The sequence below is a fragment of the Phodopus roborovskii genome, unplaced genomic scaffold (assembly GCF_943737965.1).
Source record: "Phodopus roborovskii unplaced genomic scaffold, PHOROB, whole genome shotgun sequence".
Lineage (NCBI taxonomy): Eukaryota > Metazoa > Chordata > Mammalia > Rodentia > Cricetidae > Phodopus > Phodopus roborovskii.
Window position 1 is genome coordinate 5424071 of NW_026126618.1, and position 15912 is coordinate 5439982.

The 15912-nt window shown below is 41.8% G+C and overlaps 1 protein-coding gene across 2 annotated transcripts in view; it reads left to right on the forward strand.

Annotated features, from left to right (window-relative positions):
• Window positions 1-15912, forward strand: part of Nr2c1 (nuclear receptor subfamily 2 group C member 1) — a 46854-nt gene that overhangs the window by 14211 nt on the left and 16731 nt on the right. For both annotated transcript variants that reach the window (XM_051206309.1, XM_051206310.1), the window contains exons 5-9: window positions 1077-1256; window positions 2638-2785; window positions 2873-2963; window positions 7616-7797; window positions 9308-9470. In XM_051206309.1, coding sequence (XP_051062266.1) covers window positions 1077-1256; window positions 2638-2785; window positions 2873-2963; window positions 7616-7797; window positions 9308-9470 — 764 coding nt within the window. The remainder of the gene's footprint in view (window positions 1-1076; window positions 1257-2637; window positions 2786-2872; window positions 2964-7615; window positions 7798-9307; window positions 9471-15912) is intronic.

Consider the following 15912-nt stretch of genomic DNA (forward strand, 5'->3'; position numbering starts at 1 on the left):
CAGGAATGAACCAGGCCTGACAGTGGTTAGCATCAGTGATCAGATGGGGTCTGCTGGGGAACTCTGGCCCTAAGACCTGGGTGGGCAGTTTTCAGTCAGGTCTGAGTGTTCTTGATAAATCTTTTCATTGTGACCACTGCTTGCTTCCTGTGAGGACACACTTGTGTCTGTTCATGCATATACACAGGTGTCAGTGGGTCAGAGCTAAAGGGCCCAGCTTGTTTTTGTTGATTTTTTTTTTTTTTTTTTTTTTGAAATTTCATTGCAAAAAAAAAAAAAACTTCCATTAGAATTTTCCCTCAAGTACGTGTAATTTGTTAATGTTATACAAAACAAATAATTGGTGAAATAACAAATTCATCAAAATGTAATATGTATATGAGCAATTTGCCTGGTTGCACATGTGTGTGCTGTGTGCACCTGATACCTCTGGATGCTGGAAGAGGGTGTCAAACCCTTAAACTAGAGTTCCAGATAGATGGTGAGGGCTGGAACTGCTGGGAACTGGCCGTGGGCCCTCTGGAAGGGTAGGTAGCAAGTGCTCTTCCTGCTGGACAAGACACTTTCAAAGTGGAACTCACAAAGAACTCATTATAGTTCCAGCACCAGCTAGCACGTTCCAGTTTTCTGGAGCTGTGATATTAAAGTATGTAAGATAGCCGAGGGCGCAGATGTTGGTAGAATGCTTGCCTAACATATATAAGTGCTGTATTCACATGTGCTGTATTCACTCCCCAGCAGGAGGTGGGGAAGGACACATGGTATATGACAAAACTATAATTTGTAAGCTTTCTTAGGGTTAAAATTTCTAATGTGCATAGTAGAATTTTTGATGATTTTGCCCCTAAGTTCTAATATGTTAATGCTACATTATAAAATCCAAAACTATGTGTCATCAAACTTGCCACAGGATATGGCTACTTGCTTCTCTACTTAAATAAATCCTACAAAAAAATTTTGTCAGAATCTCAAAAATCACAATTTCATTTTATGAATTATTCTAATAGAAAAAGCAGGGTCTGTCTCACCTCTAATCTATAGTATGTTTTGTACTTCCTTGAACATTTCATCTCTAGGACGTCACTATGGAGCAATAACTTGTGAAGGCTGCAAAGGATTTTTTAAAAGAAGCATCCGCAAAAATCTAGTGTATTCCTGTCGAGGATCAAAAGACTGCATAATTAACAAGCACCACCGAAACCGTTGTCAGTACTGCCGGCTGCAGCGGTGCATCGCATTCGGGATGAAACAGGACTGTACGTACTTGCCTTAAAGGCGGAATGTGTGTAAGGGTCCAGCAAACCCAAAGTGTATACATGTTAGCGCATCTAAGTGGCTCAAGTATATGCATGCTTTATCAGTTGCTTTTCTGTTGCTGTGATTAAGTTCATGACAAAAACAACTAAAAGAAGAAAAAGTTTTTCTGGGTTTATGGCTCCAGAAGGCTGGAAGGCATGTGCCAAAAAGCAGGCTGCTCACATTTATTCCTTACAAAAATCGGAGTGAGACTAAACCGTCAAATTCCATTCACAGCAACGTATTTCCTCCAGCAAAGCTCTTGTTCAAGCCATGACACATACTTTTTAATTCATAGTTGTCCAACTAAAAGTAGAATGTATACATAGTTATTTATTATTTAATAAACAAATTCTTTTAATACTCCTGTGACCAGCACAATTTCCAGTTGGCGCATAGCGCCCAAATGATTTCTGTAAGTTTAAAATAAGTTTCTCAGAGTTTAAAATTTTTAATGTGCATAAAAGAATTTTTAGTAATTTTGTTGTCTTTCCTAAGTTCTCTATAGCATTGCCAATGTTACAGTCTAAAATTAAAAACTATTGTTAGCAGCTGGACACCCTTGTGCTTTGTGACTGATGCCAAAAAAAAAAAAAAAAAAAAAAAAAACGTGATCTCGGTAACAGCAGGCAGTCCTGATTGAACTGTCCGTGTGCCAAAAGCCGCTCCTTACACATGAGTTGTCATATTCTTGGAGCAGTTCTCTGTGTTTATACTGCTAACACCTAACACCTTCACAGAGAAAGGCTGAAAACTCACTGAAGGACAGACAGCTCACAGGTGGCGGAGCTTTGATTCTGACCATTTGTTTTTCCCTCTGGCCAGAAAGCAAATGTTCATTTAACAGAAATGTCTTGTCCCCTCTTTAGGAACTACAGAATTCCTACAGATGCTGCAGTGTGTAGCTGAGCTTCTGTGTAATGCAGTGTGTAATGCACACGTACTTCTTACTACAAAGGCTCTCCTGAGGCCTTTTTTCTTTATTAGTGTTATCTCCAATTGATCGTGTTTCTTCTTCTTTAACTCTGTATGCATAAGAGACTTCTCCTCCCTTAAGTTCTCCCTTCTTGATTGTGAGGTTTGCTAAGAAATCTGTTTTTCTACTACAAAAGTGGCAAAATAAATCGAGATGAGAATAAGATGTAAATTGACCAGTTCTATAAATAGGGAGAAACATCACTGAGTATGAACAGATGCTGTAAAGATTGACGGTTGCCTTTGGAATTCAGTTGGAAGGAATGTCTCCCTCTCGTTAGCCATTCTGATGACAAGAAACTTAGATTTACAAATGCTCATAAAGCCTGTATTGTAGTATAATTAGTTAACATGCTTTTTTAACAGCTGTTCAGTGTGAAAGAAAACCCATTGAAGTATCCCGAGAAAAATCTTCTAACTGTGCCGCTTCCACAGAAAAAATCTACATCCGCAAAGACCTGCGAAGCCCGCTGGCTGCCACTCCAACCTTTGTGACAGATGGCGAGACCACCAGGTACTATACAGCCGACGGTAAGAAGTCGGCCATTTGCTTCTCGTCCCGGATCAGGTGAGACTAAAATTTTGGCTTCGTTCGTTACAGGTCAACAGGACTGTTGGATTCAGGAATGTTCGTGAATATTCACCAGTCTGGAATAAAAACAGAACCAACTATGCTAATGACACCAGATAAGGTCTGTAGTGCAGTTTAAAGACCCTCTCCCCTACCCCTATGCCCATGGTACTGGAGCTTGGTTCCTTAGCCCCATTGCTCTACTACTGAGCGATAATTCCTGTTTCCTTTTTTTAAAAATTTTTATTTATGGGTATATTTTGTGTATGTCTGAATGTGTACCTGTGTTCCAGAAGAGGGTATCAGATACCATTACTGATTGATGGTTATGACCTGCCATGTGGTTGCTGGGAATTGAACTCATGACCTTTGGAAGAGCAGCCAGTGCTCATAACAGCTAAGCCATCTCTCCAGTCCCTAATTCCTGTCTCTAAAGCTAAAATTACTTGATAAAATTCTTCACCATGCCACTAAATTTTAAAATTAAAAGTGTTCCCAGTTTCTTTTCTTTCACCTTGAAATAAAAGTTATCAAAAAGTTAATTTAGGCTAAATCCAAACCAAACATAATGAATGGTATACTTCCTGTAATCCCAGCAGCTTGGAAGCTAAAGGAAGGACCGTGTCTGTAAGTGGGGCCAGCCGGTCTGCATTCTGATTTGAGGGTCAGCTGTGATGCATTGTGAACCCATCTGAAAAAACAGGGGAGTAGCACAGAATTCTTACCTGTGTTCCTCTTATTTTCCCTGCTAGATCTATTAATTTACTTGATACTCCAAGGAAAGGGAAGTTCTTGGCGTTCCTCAGTCAAAACACTCATTCCAGCCTGAGTCGGGCAGGGAGCCAATGTGTTTCCTCAGTTTTCCTGTGGGTTCTGGGGTAGGAGCAGGAAAGAGATTGCACGTGCTCTCAGACTACACACCCAAGTCATCTAGACTCCCCTGAGGTCTTTGTTTGGCTTGGGTCTAAAGGAAAGATTTCTGTATGTGGGTGCACACATGTGTGTACACGCTTGTGGGCATCCCCACGCTCACATACACAAAGGCCCGAGGAGATGCCCTGCTATATTGCTGTCTGCCTTGTTCCTTTGAGACAGGGTCTTGCTGAAACCAGAATGTGGTGTTCCGGTTGGGGCCCGAGCAACCCTCCTGACTTTCTCTCCCCCGAGTGCGGCGATCACAGGACCAGGCAGTCACATGGATGTATATGTGTGTACGGGGATTTACACTCAGATCTTCATGCTTGCACAGCGGCCACTGTTACCCAGCCCTAAAAGTTTTCTCTATTTAGATGAATTGTGTAAACTTCCTGTATGAAAAGAAAAAAGTTTCCCTAAACAGATTTTTAATCTATTTTGTTACATTTGTTTGTTGGCTGTGTCTGTGTGTATGTGTGTGTGTGTGTCTGTGTGTACACCACACAGACACACGGGGGTCAGAGGACAACTTTCTGGAGTTGGTGGCCAGTGCGTGCCTTCACTCTGAGCTGTCTTGCTGGCCCTGAAGAGATTTGGGAGTGCCTGTGATAAGACTTTCTTCCACCTGCTCTGGGCTCTGGCTGTGCAGCACTCACAGCCCAAGTCCTAGGGCATCACTCAGTGGGAGGATACACGAGGTCCTCGGTTCAGTCTCAGCACTGAAAAAATGCAATGCAGAACCCAGCACATGACCCCAGATATCATATCACAAGATGAGATTTTCCATGCTGTACTACCTACAGATCTCCAGTGCCAGAGACTTTGAGATCTGCTTAGACACGGAGAGGAATATTTACCCTTCTGAGTTTTAGATAAATATTAAAATACCTAGCAGAATATGTGAGCACACGCCTTAAACCCCAGCATTCAGAAGGCAGAGGCAGGAGGATCTGCATGGGTTTGAAGCCAGCTTGGTTTACATGCTTAGACCCTGTCTCTAAAAATAAAACCTAAACATGAGGAAAGCTGAAAGAAGAAGGCGAATTGGCTGGGAATGGGCCTTGCAGTCCAGCAGGACCCTGTTCTTTGCAGCCTGTGTGTGCTGGGCCATTCTGTCGAAGATGGATGAAGATTCCTATTGGATAGGTCACTGAGATATTAATAAATATATATACATACCTATGTATATTATTGTGTGTATATCTAGTAAATATGTTATGTGCGTGTATATAGCAAGTATGTTATATGCTGTGTGTATATGTGTTTTAAGTTTTATTTATTGTGTATACAGTGTTCTACATGCACATATGCCTGCAGGCCAGAAGAGGGCACCAGATCTCATGTCAGATGGTTGTGAGCCACCATGTAGTTGCTGGGAATTGAACTCAAGACTTCTGGAAGAACAGCCAGCTCTCCAGCCCTATAATATGTTTATTATAGCCAGACTATAGTCATTCCGTGAATGATGCCCTAGGACTTGGGTTGGGCTGTGAGTGCTGCACAGCCAGAGCCCAGAGCAGGTGGAAGAAAGTCTTATCACAGGCACTCCCAAATCTCTTCAGGGCCAGCAAGACATTAGCACACACACATACATATATATATGTCACATAAGAACTTGCTGCTAGTGGGTAGGATATTCATTAAGGATTTGGGGACACTGGCAATATTTGAGGAAGATACAAAAATTATTGTCTATTTACCTAATTATGTTTTTATATAAATTAAAGGATTAATAAAGCCAATAAAATCTCAAAAACACTGATATAACTTCAGAATTCAGGGTGTTTTATATGTGCTAGATGTAGTGTTTTACGCCTGTGATTCCAACTCAGGAAGCAGAGGTAGGGGATCACAAGCTCAAGGCTAGCCTGGGCTATGCTGTAGGAAGCAGCATGCCAGCCCTGATCTGCATAGCAGGACTCTGCATTTTAAAAGAAAAAAACAAATCATGTACACAGACAAAAGCAAATTAAAGGCTATAGAAGAAATCTGAAGGTCTTGTTATTAGGTTTGGGTGGGATAATTTGAGCATTATTAAAAGTATTATTGGGTTATGTGCCTCTGTGTGTATGCATGCATGCATGTGTGTGTGCATACATATGTGTTTGTATATCCATGCATGTGTACATGTACACATGTATGTGAAGCCCCTTGGCTGATGTTGGGAGGCTGATTTGATTACTCTTCACCTTTTTCATTGAGGCAGGATCTCAACTGAATCCACAGATACAGCTCTGTAGCTGAAAGCTGACATTACAGAGACACCATATACCCACTGGCATTTACATAGGTTCTAGGTGTTTGCAGTGCAGTCCTGATACTTACTGCTTGTGAGTCCAGCACATTAACCACTGACCAATATCCCCAGCCCCAAAAGCACTGAATACATTGGAGCTTTAGGTATATAAACACATTTTCACTGAACACGGTAATTCCAAAAGCTCGTGTCACTATGAGACATTGCTGAGTGTCAACTCGTGTTGCTTTGCAGATTGAGAGCTTAAAGAAAAAAGTGAAGACTCTTCCTGTGTGGTGATTTTAGCTGAAGACCGCAGAGAGAACAGTTTTTACAAAAGGGGCAGCCAGTGCATAAAGATTATAGTATTCGTTATTGACTGACAGTGGGGAAGGGTGTGCTATGCAAGAGAGCAATAGCATGACTAGAAAGTTCTTCAACTCTGGGAAGAAGAAAACGTAAATAAACCTGGACAAAGGATCCCTTTCGTTTCAGTTAAGACCGGGACATCTTAAGGAGTCTGTTTGGTAATAAATTTGCCTTCCCCCTTTTCACTACTCAGTTTAGATTCTGTGCCAGTCTGTTATGGAAGACGTTTTGAGGGGCTAGAAAGATGGCCCTGTGGTTAAGAGCTCTTACAGAGGATCTTACTTCGTGTCCCAGCCTTCCCCTCAGGTGGCTCACAACTGTAACTCCTCCAGGCTGTCCAGGGCCCTTTTCTGGCCTCCATACACACTTGCACTCATGAATGTACCCACAAATGAACACTATTTAAAAAATAGAACTAAACCTTTGGGGCTGGAGATGAGCTGGCTCAGAGCTTAAGAGCCCTGACTGCTCTTGTAGAGAACCCAAGTTCAAGTCCCCAGCACCTACGTGGTAGCTCACAATCATCTGTGACTCCAGGAGCCCAGTGCCCTCTCTTGACCTCTGAGGGCACCGGGCTGCATGTGGTGCACAGACTTACATGCAGGCAAAACACCCATTCACTTAAAATTGAAAACTTTTCATCTAAAGAAATAATTTTAAGCCAGGTGGTGGTGATATATGCCTTGAATCCCAGCACTCGGGAGGCAGAGGCAGTTGGATCTCTGTGAGTTTTGAGGCCAGCTACACAAAGCTACACAGAGAAACCCTGTCTTGGAAAACAAAACAACAACAATAACTATTATTATTATTGGAAGTCTTAACAATATTAAATCACTAGTACTAAAAAGACTTATTACCTAATTTGATATCCTTTTATAAAGGCAGTAACTATGACATGGATAGATAGCTAGTAAGTAAATATTTTTTTAAACTTTTATAAATATTTTTAAGAACTTATACCTATTTTTAAGTTTGTATTTTCCTTAAGAGTTCTTTTTTTCTTTAAGGGCAGGCTCTTACTCTGTAGCCCACACTGGCCTTGAATTTGTGGTAATCTTCCTACCTCGACCTCTTGAATTGTGGGATTACAGAAATGAGCTGCTGTGTTCAGCAATTCGATTTATTAATTTCCTTTTCCTTTAGTATTTTATGACCTATAATTTGATAATTTAAGATTTTAAAATATAGCAGATATAGCAGTACCACTTTGCATAATTTTAGTACTTTCTCTTTTTATTTATTTATTTTTTTAGGTTGAATCGTGTCAGGGAGACTTAAGCACTTTGGCCAGTGTGGTAACGTCACTAGCAAATCTCGGCAAAGCTAAAGACCTTTCTTACAGTAGTAACATGCCTGTGGTGGAAAGCTTACGCAATGGTGACACATCCTTCTGTGCATTTCATCAAGACATTCAGACCAATGGTGATGTCTCAAGGTAAAGTCCGGTCCCATCTCACTACACTTCGTTTTGAAATGATTAAAATGTTTTTGTGTTAACGTCTGTCTATCAAAGTTTTCAAAAATTAGTATTTGTATAAGAAATGAGAAATAGAAAAATATAGCTGGGCATGAGAAATAGAAAAATATAACTGGGTGTTGGTGGCTCACGCCTTTAATCCCAGCACTCGGGAGGCGGAGGCAGGCTGATCTCTGTGAGTTTGAGGCCAGAGCTGGTCTACAGAGTGAGCTCCAGGACAGGCTCCAAAGCCACAGAGAAACCCTGCCTCCGGAAAAAAAAAAAAAGAAAGAAAAGAAAAGAAAAGAAAAAAGAAAACTGTAAGGCACAGTAAGGTTTAACTGAAAAATAGTAAGTATTCATTAAAAATTAGTACTGCAGTCTAACAAGTTGGAAATTTCCTTCATTTTAAATGACAGTTGGAGTCTGATATTTCTTTATGTAGAACGAAACATGTTTCCTAAGCATGATTTCCCAACCATAAAAATAAATGTCAAAGAGCTCATTGAAATAACCACAATTGTAAATTATTCTTCAGGAATACAGAATCAGAATTTGGTTTTATCTTGCCAGTATTAATACTTAGACTACAGAGATGAAATTCCTTCCATCTTTTCTAAGACTTCGTTTGTTATTTAAATATTTAATATTGTGCTGGGCTATGTATGCCTGAGTGGCAGTAGAGAGCTCGCCTGGTATGCTCTAGACCCTGGGTTTGATTGACAGCACTGTAAAAACACTGGAAAGGAGGAAACAGCAGTTCAGAGCCTTGGGTAATTGTTGAGCATATGACTTCATTTAAGGAACTCTGCAAAATGCATCATTTAACAGTATGGGAAACTTCAGTTATCTATCCTCCTAATCTTAAATTGTTAACTGTGTACATTTCAGTAAGTAACCACACGTGTAAAAATAGTCTCTAAATTTTTAAGTCAGGTCAACACTGCACCTGTATTGTGTTTGACACAGCAAAGTCAACATAAATAACTTGTATATTTATGAAGGGATAAGCATGATTATCTCTCTCATGCTTGAAGAGATGGTAATTTCTTGGTAATATGGCAATTATAATATTTCACACTATCGTTACTAAGTTTAATTTCTTGGTTTTGGAGCTAATCACAGAGGTCACTAAAATGCAAAGTCTGTCTGTCATACAAGAAAACTGTTTTCCGGAGCCTGGTTTGTTGTGTTTGCTTTGTGTATACAGACCCCTCCCACAGTGGTGCTGGAGGCGGAGCTCAGGGCCTCTGGGACACTACACAAGCCACTGAGCCACACCCCATCCCTATTTGCAAAAGAATTTTTATGCTTAAACCCCCCCTACCCTGCCCACAGTGCTGGTACTAAACCCAAGAGCCTAGTGCATGGTAGACACAGTTCTACTGCTGAGGTATTCCCACAGCCCCTTGACTTAAATAAATGGTCATCCAGATTTTGTAGAAGAATTTCATTTTACGAGCTCACAGCTTCTGATGTCTCCTTACAGGGCATTTGACACTCTTGCAAGGGCATTGACTCCAGGAGAAAGCACAGCCTGTCAGAGCCCAGTAGAAGGCATGGAAGGAACCGCACATCTCATCACTGGAGGAGAGTCGAGCTACATGGAGAAAGAGGGGCCGCTGCTCAGCGAGTCACATGTAGTTTTCAGGGTATCTTTCATTTTTTTATGTTATGCTACTGACTTTGATCTTCCTTTCAGTAATCAAAATTTGCCTGTTACACTTTTAAGTTCAGAAATACCCATGGTAGAGTTTCAGGACTAAAACACGCCCTGCTAAGAAAACAGTGGGCCAACTCGCTGTGGGTCAGTTATGAGAGGGCAATTAGTTGTTTAGATTTTCATAATTTTTAAGGTTTAATTTATTTATATTTTATGTATGAGTGCGTTGCATGTATGTATACCTGCATGCCAGAAGAAGGCATCAGATCCTATTATAGATAGTGTGAGCCCAGCCAGGCAGTGGTGGCTCAAGCCTCTAATCCCAGGCAGAGGCAGGTGGAACTCTGAGACAGAGGCCAGCCTGGTCTATAGAGTGAGTTCCAGGACAGCCAGGGCTACACAGACAAAGAGAAACCCACCTCAGGAAACAACAAAACGAAAGGGTCTTAGGACCAGTTAGGCACACTGCTTTCTTTCATTGAGTGTGGACATCCATTGTGAATGCAGGGCTTTCATTTGATGCCCGGCTGTTCCGTTTTTAGTGTAAACCGGTATCCAAGACCCAGATACTTTGCTGTGATATTGGAAATGATAAAGATAAGAGGGATGAATGTGTGAGTGAGTTACCTCACTTAGCCACCCTTCAGCATGATCATATGGGGTTGCATATTACATACTGCATCTCAGCCTTGGGTTTAAGTCCTTTTAAAAAAACACTTCGGAAAAGGAGCATTTGAAATTCATCATAAGTACATTTTGTAATGGTGCTAGGGATGAATGCCTACATATGTTCTGCATATATGACCCTCCGTATGCTGGGCTGGTGCCCCTCCGCTGCCCCGCCCCCCCCTCCGCCTCTGTATTCTCTTATAATGGAAGCAATACAGGTGGACTATTAGAAGCGATACAGATGGAGCCTAAGAGATAACTTCCTAAAATTTGATTTTTTTTTTTTTATTCAAATGACTGTGCTGAGCAGAGCTGTAGGTGTGATTGCTCACTGCTGAGATCTCACTAATGCTATGACTGGCCCCTCTTCTTGGATCTTTGCTCCGCCAGCTGTGAATGCTGTCAGAAAGGGGCGTGCAAAATAATTGAGTATGCACAGATTACACTTAGCAATACATAACTGATCTGGGACACTTGAGAATGATTTACAATAGATTATAAACTTTCCTGCATTTCTTAGGAAAGCATTTCTAACTATCAAATAAGTGTCTGTACTGCCGGTAAAAATAACAGGCAGGAAGTAAATGTATCATAGACCAAAACACTTAGAATTAGTATTAAAAATTTTAGCTTGGTTGGAATAGCCACAGAAAAAGTTAACTATGGCTTAGTAATTGCTGCAACATGATGTACCAATTAAATACTTTAGAGAAAGCGATTCTCATGTAAAATTTTACTAACCATAACTAGAAAAAAGTTCAAGTGTTTTATCTGCACTGTGCAAGAAAATTTTTCATAGACAATATAAGAAGAGATAGTAAGAGTAATTGAAAGTTATTGTTTCAGTTCTGTCTGAAAGTTACAGACAAGGGTTTGTCAGAGCAAAATGAATGCTTTTCCCACGGTTCTTTCATTGTGTTCCCATCATTCCCCACCCTGGACTTAGACTGGAGGAAGGACAAGGAGAGAGATGTAGGCTTGGAGAGGTGGCTTAGTGGATAAGAGGCAGGCAGAGAGCCAGGGCACACAGGACAAGGACCGCTCTAGCCAGTGGCTGCTCACTCTCCTGTCCGTTTTCAATTTTTGCCTCTCTGAACTAGATGCTTTGGCTTTTCTTTCTGGCGCTGGTGGGTCCTTTCTCTCCTGAAAGTGGCAGCTTCTTCAGGACAACTCCTGCTTCCAGTCCTGAAGGAGTTTTATTTTTCAGTGATTCTAAGACTGCAGTCATTTCATGCTCAGGTCTCCCGGTGGCGTTCTCGGACCCGAGTTTGGGGTGGGCATCCTCATTCAGACCCCTGACGTCTCTTTCAGTTACTGGGCAAGCAAGGTTTGCCCTGTGGCTCTGTGTGTCTAGTTTGCCTGTTCTCTCTGCTGTCTCGGCTGAGCCACACCACCTTCTTTGGGATGTGTTCAAAGTTTGTTTTCATTTTGTACTGGAACTAAGATTTGTATATTTTAATGTCTTATTCAAAGCCACCTAAATGTAGGAAGGAGAAGCCATCTGGTAATGTAACAGGAAGCAGAGAATCTAGAACAATAGTAATCTTTTTATTTAATGACTTTGTAGAGTTATGAATCAGTATATCCCATAGCTGCCGTTCCTCGTGTGGGATGTAGTTCAGGCTCTGTCACATGACCTTTTAAAGCCCTTCCCACTCCAAGTCAAGTATCCTCCACTTCTCCCAATGTCATTCTCCATCCTAGCCCGCAGTTCCCACTGTCAGACGAGTTCTAAGACAGCAGCTAGTGCCATCACTGTCACAGACCTTGAGGGAGAATCCATGTCTCCTAACAAGTCAAATGAGTTCTCGGAAGTTTTATTCGGAAGAATTTGATCTAGAAGCTGCACTAAACAGGTCATTGCCAGCCGGGCGTTGGTGGCGCACGCCTTTAATCCCAGCACTCGGGAGGCAGAGGCAGGCGGATCTCTGTGAGTTCAAGACTAGACTGGTATACAGAGCTAGTTCCAGGACAGGCTCCAAAAACACAGAGAAACCCTGTCTCAATAAACAAAACAAAACAAACAAACAAAAAGAGGTAATTGCCAAGGCAAGTAAGGAAAACGTACCACTAGCATTTCCTTTGTTTAAAGGTAGTTTTAAAACTGTTTGTAAAGAGTTTTGAGTTTTTTGAAGGGTGTTGCTTTCTTTTGTGGATTTCTGTCACTTCACTCCTGGTGTTTGAGACAGGGACTGGGTCTCCCTGGGTAGTGTGTGTTGCTTGTGAGCTCTCAGGCCTCTTGTGCGCTGTAATGACAGGTGTGCCATGAGTATTCTATATTGTTGTTTTGTAGTGTCTCTTACTCATAGGACTGGTTGTTTTGGGTAATTAGCATCATAAGAATTGTTTTATGTTACTAGGGAAATGGCTCAGTCAATAAGTGCATGCCAAATAGCATGAGGACCAAAGCTCAGATCAGTAGCATTGAAATAAAAGGCCAAGCATGGTGTGTGTGCTTGTAATCCTGTTTTTGAGGAAGGATACAGGAGGCTCCCTGGAGCTCACTGGCCAGCCAGCCCTCAGATTCAGTGACAGACCCTGTCTTAAAACAAGGTGAGGAGTCAGCAGGGAGATGACTCAGTGAGTCAAAACACTTGCCGGAGTTTGATCCCTGAGCTGCACAGTAGAGAGAATTGATGCTGGAAGTTGTTCTCTGACTTTCACATGTGCACAATGACACGCATCCACACTCACGCTCATGTGCACATATCATATACAGAATAAGTAAAAACAAACAAACACCATGTAGAGAGCAATAGAGGAACTCAACATTGTAACATCACCACCCTGTGGTCTTTGTGCATATACGTGCAAACGCACGTTCACTCACACACACACGCACACACACACACACGCACACACACACACACACACACACTCAGAGAAGTATTTTTAAAGAAATGTTTTGTTTTCTGAATTGCGTTTTATTTTGCTGCTCCAGTAACCATGTGACATTTTTTCTTTCGTGGATCTGTAGGTATTGTTTCGAGATAGAATGGATTCTTAGCACGCCTAAGTCCCTGGGTTCAGACCTCAAAAGACAATCATGTAGGCTGTTTCATCATTTGGTACTATCAATATTAAATAATAGGTAAACTGAACTGGAGGTGTAGCCCAATTGGTAGAGGGTTTGTTCCTTACACACAACGCCCTGAGTTTGTTCCCCAGCTCTACAGGTGAAGCATAAACTTAGCATGCTTGAGAGCTCACCACCACCACCCGCATTGAAAATAATATTTTTTGCCAGGTGGTGACAGCAAATCCCAGTACTCAGAGACAGGAAGATCTCTATGTGTTCAAGACCAGCCTGGTCTACAGAACTAGTTCCAGGTCAGCCAGTGCTATATAGATAAACCTCATCTAAAAAAAACAGAAGAAAATAATATTTTTCATACAACCTATTCTGATTACAGTTACCCTCCTCCATCTCAGATCCTTTCACTCTCCCCATCCCCCAACTCCTCTCCTTTCTTTGCCTTCCTCTTTAGAACAAACACAAAAACAAAACAAAACAGAACAAAAAAGAAAAAGTACAACACACACACACACACACACTATAAAACACAAAATTGGAAATCAATGTATACAAGCAAAAGAGGCCCCACAGTCTATTCCTAAAAGTAAGAATTAGGTAAACCTTTGTTCCTAATTTTGAACAAAGACAACTTTTTTACTAAATTTTTGAATTGAAAATAGGTCCTTCTTTCATACAATCCATCCTGACCATAATTTCCTGCCCTCCACTCCTCCCTGCTCCGCCCCCCCTTCCCCAAATGCAGTCCAGCTCTGTTCCCTCCAGAGAGGAGCAGGCCTCCAAGAACAGCAGTCAAACATGGCAAAACAAGATACAGTTAGACAAGGCAAGACGCCTCGTATTGAGGCTGGAGAAGGTAGCTCAGTAGGAGGAAAGGAGTCAGAGGACCTGGTGCAGGCCCCATGCTTGCCCCTTCACTCACTGTAAGCCAGTGTGAGTCCTGCTCCCATTCAGTGGGCGATGTCCTGTTGCCCTCCATCACCTCTGACTCCTACAATCTTTCCTCTCCCTCTTCAGTGCAGTTTCCTGAGGGCAAGGACCCAAAGGAGACCTCCAGTTCAGACTCTCTCTCTCTGCATAATGTCTGGCTGTGGTTCTCTGTTCCTGCTCCTCTCTGCTACCAGAGGAAGCCTCCATGATGTTAACAGGACAAGGCACCGATCATATTTGCCTTCCTGGTCTGGGTCACCTCATACAGGACGATCTTTTCTAGTTGTCTCCAGTCGCCTGCAAATACGGCTGAGTAATACTTCGTTGTCGTTGGGTAAATGCGCCACATTTTCTTCATTCATTCTTAGTTGAGGGACTGAGTTGTTTCCAGTTCCTAGTTATTTTAGTAAAACCACAATGAACATGGTTGAGCAAGTGTCCCTGTGGTAGGATGAAGCATCCTTTAGCTATATGCCCAAGGGTGGTATAGCTGGATCTTGAGGTAGATTGATTCCCAACTTTCTGAGGAACTGCCACACTGATTTCCATAGTGGCTGTACGAGTTTGCACTCCCACCAATAATGGAGGAGTGTTCCCCTTGCTCCACATCCTCACCAGTCACTAGTGTCATTGATTTGAGCCATCCTGACAAGTACAAGATGGAATCTCAAAGTAGTTTTAATTTGCATTTCCCTGAGGGATGTTGAATATTTAAGTGTTTCTCAACCATTTGAGATTTTTTTTTGAGAGGGGGAGTTCATGTCAGGGTTTCTCTGTATTGCTTTGGAGCCTGTCCTAGAACTCACTCTGTAAACTAGGCTGGCTTTAAACTCACAGAGATCCACCTGCTTCTGCCTCCCGAGTGCTGGGATTCAAGGCGTGCGCCACCACTGCCTGGATCATTTGAGATTTCTGTATTTCTTGTTTTAATTGGATCCGTTGGTTTTTTGATATATATATCCCAGCAGGGCATTGGTAGTACACGCTTTTAATCACAGCACGCGGAAGGCAGAGGCAGGTGGATCTCTGTGAGTTCAAGGCCACCCTGGTCTACAGAGCAAGTTCCAGGACAGGCTCCAAAGCTACAGAGAGAAACCCTGTCTCAAAATAAATAAAAAAAAATAATAATAAAATTTAAAAAAAAATCTTTTCCCGTTCTGTAGACTACTGCCATTGTCTACTTGACAGTGAGTGTCCTTTGCCTAGCAGACGCTTTTCAGCTTCATGAGGTCCCATTTATTAGTTGTTGATCTTAATACCTGTGCTATCCATGTTCTGTTCAGGAAGTTATCTCCTATGCCAGTGCATTCAAAGCTGTTCCCCACGGCTCTCTTTCATCGGGTTCAGTGTATCTGGTTTTCTGTTGATCCACTGGGACTTGAGTTTTGTGCAGGGTGATAGATATGGATCTATTTGCATTCTTCTATGTGCAGATATCACTTTGACCAGCACCATTTGTCCAAAATGCTATCTTTTTTCCAGTGTGTATTTCTGGCTTCTTTACCAAAAATCAGGTGTCCATAGATAGGTGTGTGAATTTATGTCTGGGCCTTCAGTTTGATGCCATTGATCAACATGTCTGTGTTTATGCCAATACTATGTGGGGTTTTTATTACTGTAGTCTGTAGTACAGCTTGAAGTCAGGGATGGTGATGCTCCCAGCAATTCTCTTACTGTTCAGGGTTGTTTTAGCTCTCCTGGATTTTTGTCTTTCCATAAGATATTGAGAATTGTTCTTTCAAGATCTGTAATAATTATGTTGGAATTTTGATGGGGATTTCATTGAATCTGTAGATTG